The following is a 20,183-nucleotide window of genomic DNA, read 5'->3' as shown; positions in this document are numbered from 1 at the left end:
GAAATTTTCTTGCAAAATACATAAGTTTAAATGTGAAATTCAAGTCATGCATTGGTTTCAGCCAACCAGTCTTGCACATGGGTTTCCACCAACCTGTCACATAATGAACAGAAGAATGTTCATACCACTGTACTGGTGTGTCTGGTCCTTGGAGAACTGTGTGCGTGTGCATTGTCATAGAAAACGTGTTGAAAAGGCAATAACTGTGTGCAGAATAATTATGTAGTGGGAGAAAGTTCTTCTGAGTGATCGTGGTTACAGACAGTTCCTCAGGATTCATTTCTGTTAAACAGTCACCAGCAATTCAGGGGTTTCTTCATGTTGAGCCAAAAGGAACCTTTTTTTTTTTTTTTGAGTTAAAAATTTAGAGATGAAAATAGAGATACTGGTTTTGGCTTGAGGGGGAGGAATAACCTGATACTATCTGTAGAATGTTTGTGCAGGTTTGCGAAAAAAAAAAGCAAACCACCAGAAAACCTCCACAAAAAAAATTCAAAACACCAAAGCACAGCCTAGCAAATACAATTCCTTAAAAACTGTACCTAGTTGGTGACTGACAGACATGAGAAAGCTTTCATGAGAGCTTTTTGTGTGTGCACACACATCTTGAAAAATGGAAATTGCAAAATGCTGATCATGTTTGTTACTTTCAGTCTGGATTCAGATGCAGAGACCACAGCACGTCTTCAGAAAGGAGGCAGAGTTTGCAGAAACGACACGAAAAACCTCTCACTACAAGCCAGTCAGGCAGAGCAGAGCAGAGTCCTGAGCCTCTCTACTTCGAGGTACTGTTGTAGGAGAGCTGTTTCTGTGTTGTAGTGGTGCCAGTTGTGTGCAGAATAAGTGATATTTTCAAGGGGAAGCTGCAAAACATCTGGCTCCAGGAGGTCCACAGCATAGAGCACTAATTTTAGATGATCCTTTCATCATGTACGGACAGACTTGTGTTTGGGTGTTGTGGGAAGTGTAAGAATTCAGAATATCTCTGATGGACAAATTAGATAAGTGACTTTCAAGTAACTTTTTCTGTTCACTTGTGAATAAAAATTAGTGTTCTCTGGTTTATCCCTCCTAAATGTAATTGGATTTTTTTCATGTTAAAAACTTACTAATTGTTCTTTCTTTGAAAAATGTTATTTGGATACAGAAATGCTTTTTTAATGTTTCATCATTTTCTACTTGTGTCACTTATAATCCCTTCTAGCTTATGTGGGACTTTGGGATTCAGTTTGTTTTTCTACCTTAAACAGTTTCAGTTGATGCTTCTCAGGTGACTTTTGGTTCCATTTTTTTTATTCTTAATTTCTGTGTTGTTTAGGATGAAGATGAATTTCCAGAGCTAAATAGTGACAATGGCAGCAGCAAAAGTAGTAACATCCAGCAAAAGATTTCACCCAAAGTAGTAAGCAATTATTTTGTTTTGCAAAGCATCTTATTTTGAGACTATGTAATTTGTGTTTTTTTTTTTTTTTTATAAATCTGCTACAACACTTAGAATGCAGTAATTGTGATGATTTTGGGGTATTTGCATTACCAGCCTTGAATGCTAAAGATATACCAGTTAAAATAAGTGGTGCAGGGAAAATGTCTTTAAAAAAGTACTACTGGATTTTTGTCTGAGATCACAGACTTAGATCATATCTATCCCAAGTTGGAAGGGACTGCTACATCCTGATGCTTTGATGTAGACTTCTCTTAAAATTTTAAATCTGCAAATATGTAGTATTTTGGTGTCAATTTTTCAAAATAACTACAGATTGTGTAGTTTTATTTCTATTTCAAAATAAACTACATCTGCTTTAAGACTGGGGAAGCAGTTGTTGGGAAGATACTTTTTTAGTATGTGATCTACCTAAATATTTGGTTACAGAAGTGTGTATATAGACTGCTTAATCTATTTGGCTGCTTTCCAGGAAAGTCAAGTCTTATGTGAAAGCTTGGGGAGGGGAGGAGGAATTCTTTATTTAGCAATCAGAGTGGAAAACCTTCTGAAGCCGTAATTGGAGCTAAGTATAATAGTTTTCCAATACAAAAATAAAACTAGAAACTTATTTCCATTTCATTAACTTGCTGTGTCATCTAGGATGTCATACTAGTAATGAAAGCATTGGATGATTTGTTTTCTGGAGTGCCACATATCCTATGGTCTTGAGAGAAAGGCCTTTAACTGTGGTTTGTTTGCATTGTGTTTAAAATTCTAGTTGGATGACTTACCAGAGAATTCTCCAATCAATATAGTCCAAACTCCAATTCCCATTACAACCTCTGTACCAAAGCGTGCAAAAAGCCAGAAGAAGAAGGCCTTGGCAGCAGCACTTGCAACAGCTCAAGAGTATTCAGAGATAAGCATGGAACAGAAAAAACTTCAGGTGTGTAGGACCCTGAGCCCCCTGTAGTTGGGAAAGAGGAGTATCAGTCACCTGTTGCTCCTTGTCTTCCCCAATAGCAGTGATCCTTTGTAAAGAATGTTGCAGGCACTATTTCTTTGTATTTATTGGCATATAATGTTCCTGTTATAGGAGGCTTTATCAAAAGCAGCTGGAAAGAAGAGTAAGACCCCTGTCCAGTTGGATTTGGGTGACATGTTGGCAGCTCTTGAAAAGCAGCAGCAAGCAATGAAAGCTCGTCAGATCACCAACACCAGGCCCCTCTCATACACAGGTCTCTCTGATCTGCTTGACAGTTGCTACATGCATTTTTGTCACTATAAATTTGATTGATCTGGGCGTCTTAAATGTTGGGGTTTTTTTCTGTCAAGTGGTAGTTTTTGAATACAAGCGTGATAAAAACCTGGAAAGTGTGGGGAGGTTTGATGCACTTCTCAATAAATTCACCTGTGCTATCTGCCTCTGAGCTGCAGTATGCAATGGTGAAAGGCTACATAGAACATAGGCCAAATGTCTCTTAAAAGACCTGCTCTTCAAAACTCAGGATTCATGCCTTGAGAGTAATTCAGTGCTGAAATAAATATATGAAAAGAACTGGCTTAGGTCAAACTAAATGTCTACTAAAGATAAGATATTAAAGTACTCTTTGAAAGCAGCTTAGAGAGGATACCTGTGACTATGATACATAGGGATGTCTCTCTAGGATATTCTTCCCGTTTCTGCTGATTGTAGTTCTGGGCCTCCTGGCCCAAGGCTTTCTCAAACCAAATTTCCTTCTGAAGCTGTCCATAGTTTCTATCACATGCTTCTACCATCCATAATATCCAATGGCAGCCCATTCTAACCTTACTACATCCTGTGTGGAGAAACTCTTCTTTCTGCTCTGGGTTTTTTTTTTTTTGTGGGGGGGTCGGTGTTGGTGGTTTTAGTACCCCAAGCCATAATTTTTTTAGCTTTTCTAGCCTTTGTATTACAAAGACTGAGCAGTTACTCCCTGTTTTCCTCCTCTGTGATTCTTAGATGTTTGTCATCTGTGTTCTAGTCTGAAGAGTCCTGCTCTATTTAATTTAATTGTGGAAGCATCTTTTCTGAGAACTCATATTGCTTTCTCTGTGCTTTTGTGTAGTTCTACTCTATCCTTTTAAAAATAAGGAAGATCAGACATACACAAATATTAAATTACAGTTCCATCATGAATATATGCGATGGCTTAATCATGGGGTTTTTTTGCTATTTCTTCATCAGTAAAACATTAAATCAGCTTTTTTAATGCTTGCTGACAAATACAGAATTGACATTTTTGTAGTTATCTGTTATAACCCACCAGTCTCATTCCTGAGCACTTGTATGTAGCCTGGAGTCCATCGTTATGCACATAGTTACCATTTTCCTTCTGGTGTGTTGCTTCATTTACCTGCTTGAGTTTCAGCAGTGTTCAAACATTCATTCAAGTTGGCAAGGTTATATCAAACAAAGCTCAGCAAAGAACTGTTGCCATTTCCATTGGAGACAGCATTTGTTTTATTCTCTTTCTGGCAGAAGATACACTTAACTACATGGTGCACTCCTTCATCTGTTTTGTCCTGTCAACTATTCAAGTCTTCAACAACTAAAAATCAGTGTTTGGATAAATGTTGGCAATTTATCTTATCATAATCATCTAACTAATAAAGCTACACGTAGTCACTTGAGAGAGATCCCTTACCATTTATTAAAATAATTCCTGGAATCCATAGCTTCCTAAAACACGAGGCTAAGTTGAAGAAATCTTAAAACCATCTGGAGGCAACAATATCTGATGATGTAATTTTCCTGTCATTATGAACTGCTTTTTTTCCAAGGAAGGAAAATGTACTTAGAGAATTCATCAGTGGAAATTCTGAAAACAGTGTTGAAATAAAGCTGACATGTCTTTTGGTGAAACTAATATCTATCTTGTATTTAGTTGGCAGTGCTGCTCCCTTTCATACCAAAGAATCTGCCAACAGAAAGTCCTTAACAAAGGGACAGCCATCTATGGGTTGCCTTAATCCTTTGGATTCAACTGCCCCAAAAGTGAAAAGAGGAAAAGAGAGAGAGATTGCAAAACTGAAACGCCCTACAGCACTTAAAAAGGTAAATGTGTCAACCTTGGAGTGTTTTGACCCACACTCATGCCTTAAAAATAAAAACTGATATTTTCTTAACTGAGGCTTGGTTCCCATGAGTGTAGGGCAAGGGAGTTGTGAGCTTCTGCCTCTAGTTCCTGATAAACTGATGTCCTGTCCTTTGGATCTAGGCATGTAACATAACTTTTATACCCCCATAATTAGTTGAAGGTGATACAAATCTATCTCAATACAGATTGCAAGGGTTATGTTTGGGGTTTTTTTTAACTATAAGCATTAGTTAACACGGAAAAACATTGTTTTTTTCATGTTGCTGATGCCTAGTCTGTAGTGCAATGTAGTATGTTAACCCTAATTTTTCCTACTCCTTTTTATAGAGGTGACTATAGAACTTGAAGTAAACCCACAATTTTTAATTGAGTAAATTTAGAAATAACTGCTTGCATATATCTAGATACATGCACTTATAAAGTAGATATGTACAAAAGGAATAGAGTATGTATGGAAATCAGAAGGTAAAATACAAAAAAGGGAGTCCTAAAAATGCAAGTGTGAAAGCCTTTTTCTGACTTGCCCATGATCTGAGTTAGAGGAATTCACACCTCCCTGTTCAGAAAAGTTTTCTAAACTCTTTGTGCTCAATGCCTTTGTTGCTATTAAACATCATAGTAATACCAGTATATCCATGACTACTTAGCTTTGCACTGCACTTTCTTTTGTAGAAAGGATTCTCCTTGAGAGAATTTTCACAAAGATGACTAGTATGGTTGCATAGGATATCTTTTTTTCACAGGCATGGGGATGAGGAATTGTTAATAAGTGAGTATTATGTATCAGAAAGAAGCTGTGACAGTACTTTCAACAGCTCAAGTATTATTTATGTAGAAGTGTGTGAGTATTAACTGTACCATGTGTAAAATGCTGGAATGAAATACTCTTTGTAATCCAAGATGAAACTGAAATGATTTCAGGGGTTTCTGTCCTGGCATGACTAAGAAGGTTCAAAACAACTCACTTAAGTTGGTGTCATGTTCAGTCAAATGGACAGTTTTCTTTACAGGTATCTCTATAATTTGCAGATGCTGATGGCTGTTGGTTTTGTTCCTAGATTATTTTGAAAGAGAGGGAAGAGAAGAAGGGCCGTTTATCAGCTGACCACAGCCTTTTGGGTTCTGATGAACAGAAAGAGGCTCATATAAACCTGACTGCTGATCAGTCCCAGGAGCTGGCCTCTCAAGAAGGTTGGTCTCTTTATATCTCTAGACTCCCATTGTTCCCCCCAAATTGTACTAATCTGCTTATTTTCATATTTTATCTTTCTCCTTTTATGGCACACAATTTATTGATGTTATCTTTTATAACTTTTTTTAACTTTATGAAATACTAACAGCCTTCTAAACGGCCTTGTCTGCCTCTCAGTTGTGGAAGGCTTAGTACAATGTGAGTTCTCAGTACATAATCTCCATACAGCCTTTTAATTAACTTCCCAAGTGGGTGTTCCAAACACATGTCAGTTTATAGCATTTTTGATAAGTGAGCAAAATGTGACCTGTTGTCAGCCATACCATGTTATCACAATGCTTTTTAGTGATGAGCATACTGAAAGTCTTCCAGATCTAAAAGTTGCAAACTGTAAATAAGGTTTTCCAGTTTGTTGAACAGGTTGTCAGTCAGCTGTGATATCTGGACTGTCAATTTGCAGCAGCAGCTCTGAGCAACTGAGAAACTCCAAAGAATTTTCCATGTCTTTTAAACACATTTGGGGCAGTTGGGGGTAGGGGAAGGAGGTGGCTGTCAGGATTCCAGATGTACTGCTTTATAACTTTTCTTCTGAGTGACCTGCCTGACTTCACCTGACTGAAGTGGGAATATTCTAAATATTATAGGAAAAGTTAGTTGAATATTACTAAAGAATTATTGGAAGGAGTTTTGTAGCACTTAGACAGGTTTTTCCTTCTGCTTTATTAATTTCTCAAACTAAGCTTGAGGGTTTTTTTAATGAATATTCAAATATTGCTTATTTACCCAATCCATACTGAGTGGTGGGTGTGTGCTTATTTTCCCCCCTCTCAGCTACCCCTCAGGGGAAGAAGGTTGAGTTTTCAAAATGCAGTTTGGATAAAGTAAAAGTGATACACAAGAAGTGTGATTCTGTTCCTTTTACATAAAAAAATGCATTTGTACTTTATAATGTTTCAAAATTGCCTTTCAGAAACTGGACTGAGTATGCCCAGTGATACTTCCCTGTCTCCAGCAAGTCAGAATTCTCCATACTGCATGACCCCAGTGTCCCAGGGGTCACCTGCTAGTTCTGGAATAGGCAGTCCAATGGCATCCTCTGCAATAACCAAGATTCACAGCAAGAGATTCAGAGAGTAAGAGTTTTGCATTATTAATATAAATTCAGGGCTTGCACTTGAGTCACCCTTGTTTAAGTGTGGATAGACTTAGTAGACTTAAGAGCTTAATGAACATAAGCTTCCCTTTTAGAAATAGAAGGTTCTGCAAGCATTTTTTTTTCCTCTAAATAGATTGCTTGTGTGTGTTTGTATACAAATGTGTATATGTATGTACACACTCACTTTAGACCTCCTTTGGTTGCCACAGTAAATAAGCAAGGGGAGAGTATTCACTAAAAAATATTTTTTTTAAAGGAAGATTGTGTGCTTTGGATGGAAAAGGAGGGAATACTTAGGAATGCTGAAAATACTGTAATAGTCACTCTTAATATATTACAACTTTAATTTTAATATCCTTATAAAGTACTAAATTAAGGAAAAGAATAGTGGCTTGTGGCACTTACTGGAGTACATGTTTGTATTTTTTACATTATTTTAGATTGGCTTCTTGAGGGAAGGGGTGTTATTAGAAATACGAATGTTTTCAGGATGTATTTTTAACTTACAGTTTGCAGCTTGATTTCTAAATCCTTTTAATGACTTTAAGAAAATTTTAATAACTGTTCTGAGGAAGTAAAATTATTTTATTTGAAAAAAGGTTTGAAACAGTGTTGGCTATGTGTCGTGCTAATATTTGTGAATTAGCTGTGCTGACATTTGTGAATGTTTTTGGCGTTGACAGATACTGTAACCAAGTTTTAAGTAAAGAAATAGATGAGTGTGTGACTCTCTTACTGCAAGAGCTTGTCAGCTTCCAGGAACGGATTTACCAGAAGGATCCCATGAGAGCTAAAGCACGGAGAAGACTTGTTATGGGGTTGCGTGAGGTTACCAAGCACATGAAACTAAACAAGATCAAGTGTGTCATCATATCTCCCAACTGTGAAAAAATTCAGTCAAAAGGTATAAATAATAAACAAGTGGTGCACTTCAGCTGTTTGCAGTTGGCTTGTGCTGATTAGGAGTGTTAATTAGCAAGGTTAGACACATTTGTTACTACATGTGATGTAGCACTTCCAGACTCCAGTTGTGTAATTGCCATTCCACATTCATTCTTTTCTACTCTGTTCTGGAAAAAACTCATTCATGAGGGGTGAAAAGCTTTAAGAAAAATAGATGCTATAGAATTGAAGTCTGCTGTGTGTGTCACTTGATTCAGTCTTGGACACACCTAGAGTGCCGAGCTCTGGATGCTGAAGAGGAATGTGAATTGGTTAGTGAGCCAACCAACACATCTTGCCACAACCAGAAATGTGAACAGAGGCTTCCTGAGATGGGAGAATAGCAATGCTCTGCTCAAGAAAAGACCAGTGAAATTCTGGTTTAATTTCTGTGCAAGACTAGTAGAGAATACAGAATATCACCTTTGTCTGTACTCTCTCCCTGTACTGGAAAGGTACCGTGTGTTATCCTCTGGGGCACAGGAGCTGCTGATGTGTGCATTGAAGTTTGACTGACTGATTACAGTTAAAGTGGGTTAGAGAGTTGTCACACCATAGGATGACTTTAACTGACTAGGTATCTGTTTAAAATTGGTTTCTTCAAGGTGGACTGGATGAGGCTTTGTATAATGTAATAGCCATGGCCCGGGAACAAGAGATTCCGTTTGTCTTTGCTCTCGGCCGCAAAGCCCTTGGCCGTTGTGTGAACAAGCTGGTCCCTGTCAGTGTTGTGGGCATCTTCAACTACTCAGGTGCTGAGGTGAGTAACTCCAATCACATAAACGTCTGGAGTAAATAATTATGTTCCTTGTAGTAAAGAATTAGAGCACACCTAAATAAAATAAAATATTGATAATAGCTCTGACCTCATTAGGGTGTGTTTTTCTTTGAAATTCAGTTTTTATAGTACTGAAAGACTGTGCTTTTGGTCACAACATCTCTGTAGCTTTCAAATAGACTTAAATGTTGTCTAAAGTTCTCTGGAAGGCATAAGATACTGGTTTTTTTGTCATCTTAAAGTATGTCCATCTCCTCAAAGTTGAGTGAACATGGAGTGGTGGTTTTATTATTTAATACAGAGGAAAACTAACTTTTAGTTGAAGTTCAGGTATTTGGTGTTAATACTCTTGAGGCTCACTATCTGGTATACCTTTGACTAAAAAGAGTAATTTAAAGTGAACTGCCCTTTGTTCTTAGGACCTGTTTAATAAGCTGGTATCCCTGACTGAAGAGGCCAGGAAAGCCTACAGAGACATGGTGGCTGCAATGGAACAGGAACAGGCAGAAGAAGCCCTGAAGAATGTTAAGAAGGCACCACATCACATGGGTCATTCTCGTAACCCCTCTGCAGCAAGTGCTATCTCATTCTGTAGTGTTATTTCTGAACCCATATCTGAGGTGAATGAGAAAGAATATGGTAAGTATGTTAAAACTTACTTTTGTAACAAGAAGGTGGAGTTTTCCAAATGCTGTTTATTGTGAGATGTAGCTAAAAATGCAATATTTCCTACTAATTTACAGTATTATACAATTTTCAGGAATGAGAGAAAACTGGTTAGTCTTCAGTTAACTTCATAAGTAATTTTTTTCTCTGAACTATACAGAAAATAATTTTAATTTCTAATCCTCAGAAGTGTTGTAGCCATCTAACTCACATCAGTGGAGGTGGCTTCTCCAGTTTTACTGAACAGTTATAAAACTGGTACCAAACACAGAATTGATTTTATGATTGAGGAAGAACTAAGGACAGAGTAGGAACTAAATTTCTGAGGTCTCTGAAGACAGGACATGTAGTTTAAATTTTTAAACTTGAGATGGTGGTGAATGTTTCTAGTGTGAGCAAAAGGCATGTTCATTAATTGGTTGCTTAAGACCAGGTGATAGGGAAAATAAAAGGAAGAATACTTGTTTGAAGTCAAAAGACTATTCTTTTTTTTAGTCTGAGAGTAAATTAAAGAGACTACTATCTTCTTAGTGAATTTTTTTTATGATATCTTAAATTCATTTCAGGTGTTGAACATTTTTAAGTAATCCTTAAATGGATGACTTAATATGGTGGCAATTTTCTGCTTTTAATTTGTACTTGAGAGTAACCTCTGACTACACTCACTGTTACATTTAGAGTTGCCACAGTTTACACAGGAAACTGAGTGGCACAAATTTTCAACTTTGTAATGTTTGGTCTAGGGCACTGTAAAAATCCAAAGTTATTCACCACTCTTTCTGTAGTCTCTTCTCTTACCTCCTTTCTCTTTTTTCTGATGGAAATTTTTCTAGCAAGCCTAGAACAATATTAAAATTATTAGCTCCCATTGCTATTTAAACAATGGAATGCTCAGGAGAAATACTTTTATATACAAGGAATTAATGTTTCATACTTAAACTTCTTTTGAAACTTTTAGAAACAAACTGGAGAAATATGGTGGAAACATCTGATGGGTTAGAGACCTCTGAAAATGAGAGAGAATCCTCGTGCAAGACTGCAGCACCAGAAAAAGCTGGTAATGGTCCAGTGGAAAAAGCCACTCTTAATAAACAACCACCTCTGGCTACAACTGGCACTACCTCAGCAACAAATCATGGAAAATCCACACCAGGTGACAAAGATGAGGTGAAACCAGATGACAATCTGGAATGGGCCTCACAGCAGAGCACAGAAACAGGATCACTGGATGGCAGCTGCCGGGATCTCTTGAATTCCTCCATGACTAGTACCACCAGTACTCTTGTACCAGGAATGCTGGAAGAGGAGGAGGAGGAAGAAGATGAGGATGATGAGGATTATGCCCACGAACCAATTTCTGTAGAGGTTCAGCTCAACAGCAGAATTGAATCTTGGGTTTCAGAGACCCAGAGAACTATGGAGACGCTTCAGCTCGGGAAGACCCTGAGTGGTGCTGAAGAAGACAATGGAGAACAAAGTGAAGAGGAAGAAATAGAGACTTCTGAGCAGGCTGATCCTGGCACTGATGGGGAGGAATGGACAAATGATAAGCACGCAAGTAACACTCAACATAAACCCACCATCTGCAGTTCTTTGAACAAAGAACACACAGATTCCATCTACATGCCGTAAAAATAAGCAGGAACTCAGGAACTTTTTAGAAGTTACATTAAAACTAACCGTTGTAAAGGTTGCAGCCATTATTTCATATGCTTCATCTCAACATTTTGCACTGTTAAAACATTTAATACGTGTATTTAATTCACAACAATATTTTTGTAGCTGTCTGTTACTTGTTTGATTTAAAAACTAGCTTAGCTCTTAATCAGTATCGATTTCCCAGATTAGAAACAGTGTGGAAAATTTGTAAGTATTCATTTGATCTTTTTTAAAAGAAAAAATCTTGTAACTAACCAGCTTTAAGCAAAATTCTTTATTTAGCTTGTTTTCAAACAGATAAGGTACATTAACACTGACAAAGTACCAACGAGTCACATTGGGGGTGTGGTGTTAATGCCAGGCCTATCAGTGTATTTGGCTATGAGTTTCTGGTCCTATCTAGAAATAAAATTCAGCTTCTCTTTCAAGAAAAGCTAGAAAAAGCCATTTGCAGTCCTAATAAGAATTAAATACTAGAGAAATTGTGTGTGATTCTTCTGCTAAGATAGATGCAGCTTTTTAGTTGATCTTGGTGAATGCATCGTTAAAAAGATGCTGATGGCTGAGATGGCTACAATAGGCTATAACAACTTTGATTCCAGAAAAAACTTTAAACCAGAGGGATATAATTAATGTTATGCAGTTTTTTTACAAGGTGGAAATACTGCATTTAAAAAAAACAGGAAAGAAAACAACAATTCCCCATTCTCTCAGCAGTTGCTGTCTGCCAAACCACACGAAGTGACTCATTAACCATAATCCCTATCCAGGGCTTTTAGTAAACTGATGACTTCCTCTCTCTCTCCTGTCACTTACCTCAGGAATGCTGTTTTGCATATTATATTCTGCATAACATTGCAAAAAGCAAGAATGATCCTTTTAACTGCAAGTGTGAATGATTGGTGGCTCGGGGTATCTATGCATTCCCCTGCATGCCGTGACCCTGGCCAGGATGTATCTTAACAATTCTTGCTGAAAGTGTGGCCTCTTTGTCTGTTCTTGCTGTTGTAGCAGTTGACCGCTGGAGTAGAAAAGGAAGTAGTTATTCTAGGAAAGGAGGAAGTGCCCTGTAGTATGGGGAGGTATTTCAGTGGTTTAGAGGTAAGAGACAAAAATATGCCCTCTTTGAAACATACCTGTTGCTAGAGAATTGTTCTGTGTTTTGTTCCTAATACTGAAGGGAAATGCATTAACTGATGAATTCATTTCAGATTGAGGATGGAGTGTGTCTAAACCTTGCATATCAGGAGTCTGTTTTCCATCTTTGTCTGGTATTGGCGAGGGATCTACTGAAACTGCCAGCAGCAGGAGCTTCACTGCAAGAGCAGCCAGAGAGTTACTCACACCAACAACACTGTCTTAGCAAACATATGTTTCTTTTAATTCCACTTCATTTTTCTTTGTCACTTGTATCAAAATGCGTGAAAGGCCTCTGGGTAGGCTGAAAACCACAGGAAATGGATATCTGAGTTAGGTGTTTAGGCCTCACTTAGGAACATGGGACCAACGTTCATAGCACTAGTTATGCTGGCATTTTAAGTTGCACTGGGAAAATAAGACTCCAGGTTTAGAAGTCATCCAGCCCTGGGTTTTTGGATGAGAATAATAGAAACTGTGTATTATGTAAATAATGCTTTGATAGCTATAGGCATAGCAAATGCTATGTAGATAAGCAGTGTAGAGCTGCTAGGACAACTGGCTGTTCTGTCAACGTTCTTAGTTCCTAAATGTAATCTTCCTAGATGTTAAACAGGTGTTTCATAGGAAAACAAAGACTAAGGAATGATGCCTCTTGAATGTTAAACCTTTTACTTGTCTGTATGACAGACTTCTACTGTCTGTAAGTTTTGAGAGTTTTTGCTTTAGGACATGACAGGTGTTTGAACTGCTGACGAGCAAAACTCGCCCTTGGATGTGTAGGCACAGCTCGGCACAGATGAGATCAGTGCATACACTGAGGGCAAAACTTTGCCACAACATCAAAAAACAAAGGTGTTTGTAGTTTCTCCTTTTGCTTTTTCAGTGCCAGTGATTCAAATAACTTTTGATCTTGAAGTATTAACATCAAAGGCGCATCTTTTTATATGTCTTTTCTGAACTTGGACTGTCATTTTAAAGTTTTCTGACATTTATATCAAAGAAGTCTTGTAATATTGAGCCCGCTATTTAACTGCAATTTTGCTACAGGTTTAATAGAGTTCTTGGAGGTGATACAGCACTTATAATATCTCTCAATTTGCCAGCAAATAAGGAACCAGTCTCTTTTTAAAATGTGGCAGATCACCCTGAGGGGAGCAAACTGAAACTAAGTAAAGGAAACTGGGTTTAGTGCTTCCTTTTTGATAAGCTGGGAATGAGCAATAACTGTGAGAATGAAATTGCAATTCCTTTGGGAGTGATCCATTTGCATCTGAAATTAGGGAAGTTCCTTGCTACTTGAAGCACTTGAGGAGAGTATCTCACTGTGGTAATTTTGATTCTATTATCAACAGAATTTAAAAAGAAAGCATACAGATGTTTTACAATACCAAGATTTTTTTTAAAAAGTAGCTGAACTTCTATTTCAGTATAAAAGTGTGCAGTTTATACAGGTTGTTACTGTCCCCATGAAAAGATGTTTCTGTAGTTATAGGTGTATAGATATTTTTGTTGTGAAAATGATTATTCGGGAAACAAATCTAATTTTCTTAAGGCATTGTTTATAGATTTCACCACTTTATCTGGTAAAATAAAAAAATGTATCTGTGGTAGGGGTAGAAATCTTTTAAACTGATAGAGGTGGCTATGTATACAACCTATTTATATAAATATTCTTAAGTATCTCTGTCAATAATAAAACATGGATTTCAAATATGTAAAAGGGAAAAATTCTAAAGAACTTCTGTCCTTAGTTGGACCAAGTAGCAGCATCTTAGTAAGGTTAAGGCCTTGATCCTTCTAACACATGCTTCAGAGTGTTAGTGCCACTGGCTTGAACTGTGGCCTGTTGATCTGCTTAAGTTGTGTGCAGGTTGTTGTAGGATTGGAACTAAACAGTGACAGAGGGTATTGACCTGTGTTTTAAAAACTCATTATAGAAAATGTTCAGTAATGCACTTGTTAGTGTTCTTCTGGTAAAGATAGGAGGTGTCTTTATGCTCATTTGGGTGGGTGGGAGCTTACACAATGTGGTTCTGTTGAGTTCTTTAACACAAAGTTAAATTTTAATAATGTTACTTTAAATATGTATGTAAAAAGAGTATTATTGTTTGAAAAGCTGCTGTTTGCTGAAACTGTCATTAAGTATTTCCTGTGAAGTTGTGCCAACTAATAAAACCATCTATTGAGTTGATTTCAATGTCAGCCATTTAAAAATTAGACATGGCAATTTAACAGAACAAAAGCAAGCCATAGAAACCAGGACTGGGGGGTTTCTACTCCCCCTGCCACACACAGAATGTCTGACCCAAAACTTCCTCGCCAATGAATGGTAATGCTGAAAGTAGAAACCCAGTTGGCACAGCCCACCTTCTAAATGTTCATAATAGTTCATATAATTTACTTTTTAAATAGATTGTAATAAGAAAAGCTGTTTAATCTTAATGTCTTAAAATTTATAGTAATATTTAGGTTAAAGCAGTAGAAAAATCATTATAAAATACAATATGAAGGGTTTTGTTACATTTCTCTTTTGCTGTATGAAGGATAACTGTTCTGTCTACCATACTTTTTGGAGTAATAACAGCTTTTTTGCACTATGTAAATACTAGTGGGGGATCCTTCCATAACTAATAAAAATGATTGTAGAAATTTATGGCTTTATTTGCTGTCATGTTTGTTTGGAAGCGCTGCCCTGGCACTGCAGGTGCTGGGAAGGGTCCGTGTCACTCTGTCTGTGGCCACAGGGTGGAGGAGCCGTGTGCTGGCTCCACCTCTGGCTGTGGCACCTCCGGTCACCGGCAGGGAATGGGCACTGGAAGAGGGGCTGAAGCAAAAAGCAGGATTAGCAGAGGATTTTTCACAGGAATCCCGTGTCCCTGTTGTCACACACTATCTCAGTGATGACCAGAAAAATACATAGAAGAACCTACCCTTCTTCAGAGACCATGGGAGTGAACTAGGTCCAGAATATTGACTTGGAAATAACATTTTACTTAAGAGGAAATGAGCAAGAATAAGCACAGGTACCTCCAAGAGCTGGGGTTTCTCACATGCTGCTACTGGATGAGAATTTCTGGTGACCTGCCCTTATTGATGGAGTGATGCATGAAGTCACCCCTGGAAAATAACACCAAGTTCTAAGCATGTTGTCCCCTGTTCTCTAGTAACTGCTCACATTTCTGTGGCTCTGGTAACAGTGTCATTAAATGGTTTTGCAACTCCCACGTGTGAAGGTATTTGTAGCAACTCAGAAGGGATACAGCTTCATCCTGTAATTCTGAATTTTCTATTTATGTGCCTTAACTTCATGTTTCAGTTCTGTTATTGCAGTTGTCTCCTGGTGAAAGTGCTGCTGTTATTAACCTCACTTTTTAGGTGCTGTGACTTACTGTGAGAATTACTCCTCACATCTGGGTCCTGCATCTGCCTTCTCAACCTGATACAATTTTTGGAAGCACAAAAAAGTGAGTGGCACAGTGTGACTTGTGTTATGGAAATGACAAAATTAGTTACCCCAAAGCCTTACAAACTGAATTTTCTTTCTCCCTCTTCATTTCTTCACTATTTAAAAAACATTAACCTTGAGCAAAGTTCTTTGCCTCTATTGAGAAGGTTTTAAATGTTTTGTGTTCCTGCACACACAGAAGAAGTGGCAGAAGAAAAAACTAAATTTCCTCCAAGAAGCACAACCACTGCCTGTGCTCTGAGAGCAGCCTGGGCTCTCCCACTATGGGATTATAGGGATACGGCTGGAAGCTTATCAATGTGTGTCTGTAGTGTGCAGAAAGACCACAGTCAGTCAAACTGCATTCTGCAATAACAGTTACTTTTTTGGATTTTTAGGATCACTGTGTGTAAAAGCTAGGGCTTTTTTAAAAAAAATAGGTGGTGGTGGTTGTTGTTGTTGTTTGTTATTGTGGGTTTCTTTAAAGCACTATTGGACAGAAACAACAACCCCCTAAGGAGATGATGCAGCTGAAGACTGTTCAGCTTTTGGGGTCTTTTCTGAGTTAGCAGGTACAGGGAAACCTAAGGTAGGAAGGTACTTCTTGGCAGCAGCTCCAGTGTACTCAGAGCTGTAAATTCCAGTTTAATTCTGGAGCCGTTGAATTCCCTGGCACCTGGTGAGCTCCCGCGGGAGGGGATGTGTGGGTGGGTGCATGTCTGTCTGGGCACTGCTGAGAACGGCCAGCTATGGCCTGTGTTGTTTTCCAGGGATAGGGCTTTAATGAGTAAAGAGGAATTTAATAATCGTGTAACGCCGATAACAGACTTGTTCTTACTGCAGGGAAATGGGGGAGGGAGCACGGAGTGAACCGCGGGTCCCACAGAGACCTGGGCGGAGCTATTTGTGCTTGGGCCCCTCTGGAGGCTGCGGCAGCACAGACCCCTCCAGAAGTGCAGTCTGTGTTTGGAGGTAAAGTTAATGTGTATCCACACCAAATTTAAAACAACCTTGTGCTCCTTCTGCCTCTATAGCAGGTAGCTCATTTCTTGCAGAGTTATAGAACAACAATAAATGTTGGTGCTCAAAACTTGTGGGGGTTTATACAGTTTCCAAAGAAACTGTAATAAAAGTCCTCCTGTTGGGTGGCATCTCTTGGAAGGGAGACTTTTTTTTTTCTTGGGGGGATGAAAAAAACACACTAACCATACATTATTTAGATCATTAAACTCCTTATAATGCCTTTCCTGCAAGGGAAGGCTGCATTTTTCAGGTGGATTCTGCCCCTGGGGGTACTATTTCAAGCTCCTGGGATTTTGTTAGCTGCAGCTGAGATGGTAAGTGCCCCTTCTGCCAGCAGTAGTCTCAAGGTATAGGTAAGCACTGGAGAGGTGAGGGTGTTTGGCAAGAAAAGCTGTGAGTAGCAAGAACTGGAAGAAGCTCTTGTAAAGCCTTCCTTGTGGAGGAATGCTGACTGTACAGGAAGAGAACAAATTAACAAGTAACAGTAGTTGGAAATGCCCCCATATCAAAGTTTCCTTTCTGATTTGTTTCCAAGTTAAAGGCAACCAAGGACAGAAGCGGGAGATGCACACCTAAGGAGACACGGGGAGAAGTTCAACCCTGTTTGTGGGATTTATTGTTTTCAAATATGTGCTAGTGGAATGCCCTACAAAAACACAACTTTAAGCTGAATTGAAGGAAGGATGTTCCCTGCCTGTTACCACATGGATACCAAGCCCCGTGATGCCACTAAAGCATGACTGCTTCCACCTTCCTTTGGAGGTGACAGTAGTTTAGTGTTGCTGTTGCTGAAACTTGTCTCAGGTGGTGGCTAATTCTGCAGGGATGAAGCTTTAGGCTGAAATTTGTCTTTGTCTCCTGATATGGGGCTGTGCTTAAAGCTGGAGCCAGGCAATAGACACTTAATCTGCTGTGGCTTTCAACACTTTGCGGAACAAGAGGCAGTGAGTGATGCTGTGTTTTGCTCATGGGCTCTTGGCCTCCTTGCAGGCAGTGCTGAGCCAGGCCAGCAATGCTGCTGAATCCATCTTTGGGCTCTTAGGATGCAGATCTCCTTTCAGAAAGCAGTGGTTAGGGCAGCATGCTGTTCTCTGATGGCTTGCAGCTCCAGTGTTTTCAGTATGTCCTTGTTGAACCTGCAGAGGTTGGCACCATCCCCCTCACAGGTGGGACAGCTGTGGCACGGGAGCCCCACACTGTGCTCTCTTTCAGTGTTCAGCTCTCGCTGCTTTGTCTTTGATGGCTGCTTTCCCTCAGAGGTGCAAGGACTGGCTCTGGGCTGGTTCTTGGGCAACCTTCAGGCTCTGAATTTTGGGCTCTTGCAAAGGACTCTCCAGCTTGTTTCTTTTCCCCTGTGCTACGGGACTGTCCTGATGGAAAAGGCAAAGCCCAGCAGTGCTTGAAGGAGGGAGTGGTGGTCTTGCCAGGCAAAGAAGAGCTGAAAAGGGAGGTCATGGAGCACAACCAGCTAAGCCCTCTCGCACACCAGGCTCTTTCCTCCCGCTCCTGCTCAGCCACAAGGATGTGCTCTTTGCCCAGGTGGAACAGCCCTGTCTCCTGCTGCCTTGTCCCGGTGCAGTGCTGCGGTCACGGAGCTGCGGTTTTGGACAGAGCAATGTTGCTGTAAGTGGTTAAACTGGGCTGGTTAAACAGCACGGTACCCAAGAAGGGAAATTGCAACTTGACTTTCAGTCACCCTAGGACATGTTTTCTGGGATTAGCACTTCAGAGTTAGAGTAGGAGAAAAGCAGTGATAGTCTAATCTCTGACTCTGCTTTTGTATCCAGCCTTTGTTCTCCTCAAACCCATTACCTTTGATCTCTGTTTTCAGCCCAAGCAAACTCTGACTCTCCTGAAAAGTAGGAGGGGCTGCAGTTATCAAATACATCTGGTTTTACCTCCTTCAGAACAAGGGCTAGGAGGTAAAACAGTGAGACATGCAATATGTGGGAAAATAACTTTCAATTGAAATAATACAGTTTCTGTGCATGACTTTCACTAGCTAAAATAAGCTGCTCCAGGGCTTCCCAGAGGTACCTGCCAGCACGTTGCTGGTTTCTGGATTTTCCTGCCGTTCTGCAACACTTTGCTGATTTCTGCCAGTGTCAGCCAGGCATGTCAATGAGGAAGGAAGGCGGACCAGCTCTGTGTACCTCAGCGTGAGTTAACTCTGCTGTTGCTATTTATACAGGGGAAAAAATCCCCTGTTCATTCTGTATTCTAACAGAAAGGCTGAGTTGCAAGCAGCACAAAACAGCTTCCTCTGGGTTGCTGTGAGCCTGCACCTACTTTTCAGGTGTGCTCTGCACGGGGGCGGCAGCTCCTCTCCCCGTGCTGCCCCCACGCTCCCGGTGTGGGGCTGACGAGCTGCTGCTCTCCATTAAATTGGTCCCCAATTCGCCTTGAGCTCTCCTGTCACCAGGCATGTGCACCTGTCCCGGCCCCTGCCCTTCCCTGGCCCCGGTGCTGCACACAGAGGGTGGGGTGGTGGCATTAATTGCCTGCTGGAGCTGTGATCCCACAGCCCCAGATCTGAAATGGTGTTGTTCTCAAGGGTGCCTGGCACTGCTGCTTCCTGCCACCAAGGCTGCCAGTGGTGATGCTGGAGGTGTGGCTGCTGCCATCTCTCCTCCTTCTCTGCAGCTCTTTTAGAGGAGTGTTGGAAGTGGCTGTAGCTGGTTAACTGCTCCTGCTCCTGTGGAATGGTACTGCCCCATCAATGTGGTTGCACCTGCCAAAACTCCTGTCCCCTGTGACCATAAGTGATTGGGGGCTGCTTCTATCAGCTTTTTATACAGCATATTTGAGGCTGAAAGGCTGTTTGGGGCAGTAAACAGGGTGTGATGGAAGGTTTGGGTGTGATGGGTCCAGTAACAGCGATTGAGGGAGGTTTCAGCTCATAACCGTGCACCAGAAGGGCATTCCCATGTACCTGAGAAAACATACACCATCACGTGTCAACAGGCATGGTAGGGGCAAAGTGACTTTTCCCTGTGTCTTGCTGAGGCAGCAGCAGGTGGGTGGGTGGAGCTGGGGCAGCTCCCTGGGCCCTGAGTACTGTGGGCAACCAGGAACTTGAGCTGTGAGCAAGAAACACAGGCTCCTTTTAGGCAGCATAGAAGGCTGTGGGCTCAGTTTCACCAGTGCTTAAAGGAGCTTTGTTCTCCGTGCTGGTCAGAGGGCTGATTTCCCAGTATCTTAAACAGAAATCTTGTTTTTAGCCTTGAGAAAAAAGCTTTTTAATTTACAAAGGCATGGTATTCTTCTTTTCCCTCCTCTCTGTCCCCACAATAGCTACTATTCCTTGGACAATGCCCCTCTTTGCATCATTGTCCAAGAGGGTTCTGCTCTTGAGCTTGTATTTCTTGATCGCTGCTGAAAACAGAGCTTGTCACAATTGCATTTTTCTCTGGAACTTGCAGTGAAACACCAGCTATTCCTCACCTCCCACACTGCAATCACACTTGCTGGTGCCTGTGAGCAGAGATGTGGAGACTGAAGCACTGGCCTCCCTCGCCTCTCTGGAGAAGCCCCCCCGAGCACCCAGGGGGACAACAACACTGACCACGGGGCAGCAGGTGCTGGTGCCTTGCAGAGCTTGAGACACAGCTGGTGGGTGATTAGTGAAGGACAGGCT

General features: G+C 40.3%; 1 protein-coding gene across 1 annotated transcript in view; it reads left to right on the top strand.

The window, feature by feature from the left end:
- SECISBP2L (SECIS binding protein 2 like) overlaps positions 1 to 14,731 on the top strand; it is a 29,551-nt gene extending 14,820 nt beyond the window's left edge. The window contains exons 8-18 of the mRNA XM_051797242.1: positions 654 to 785; positions 1,319 to 1,402; positions 2,202 to 2,369; positions 2,520 to 2,661; positions 4,333 to 4,502; positions 5,604 to 5,736; positions 6,708 to 6,870; positions 7,577 to 7,797; positions 8,441 to 8,595; positions 9,033 to 9,252; positions 10,238 to 14,731. Of these exons, the coding sequence (XP_051653202.1) occupies positions 654 to 785; positions 1,319 to 1,402; positions 2,202 to 2,369; positions 2,520 to 2,661; positions 4,333 to 4,502; positions 5,604 to 5,736; positions 6,708 to 6,870; positions 7,577 to 7,797; positions 8,441 to 8,595; positions 9,033 to 9,252; positions 10,238 to 10,911 (2,262 nt within the window). The 3' untranslated portion in view covers positions 10,912 to 14,731. The remainder of the gene's footprint in view (positions 1 to 653; positions 786 to 1,318; positions 1,403 to 2,201; positions 2,370 to 2,519; positions 2,662 to 4,332; positions 4,503 to 5,603; positions 5,737 to 6,707; positions 6,871 to 7,576; positions 7,798 to 8,440; positions 8,596 to 9,032; positions 9,253 to 10,237) is intronic.
- Positions 14,732 to 20,183: the final 5,452 nt, after the last annotated feature.

This window comes from Manacus candei, unplaced genomic scaffold, assembly GCF_025592945.1.
Source record: "Manacus candei isolate 608988 ecotype Guabito, Panama unplaced genomic scaffold, ASM2559294v1 h1tg000046l, whole genome shotgun sequence".
Taxonomy (NCBI): domain Eukaryota; kingdom Metazoa; phylum Chordata; class Aves; order Passeriformes; family Pipridae; genus Manacus; species Manacus candei.
The sequence above is the reverse complement of the archived record's forward strand: the minus strand, read 5'-3'. Positions and strand labels throughout refer to the sequence as shown.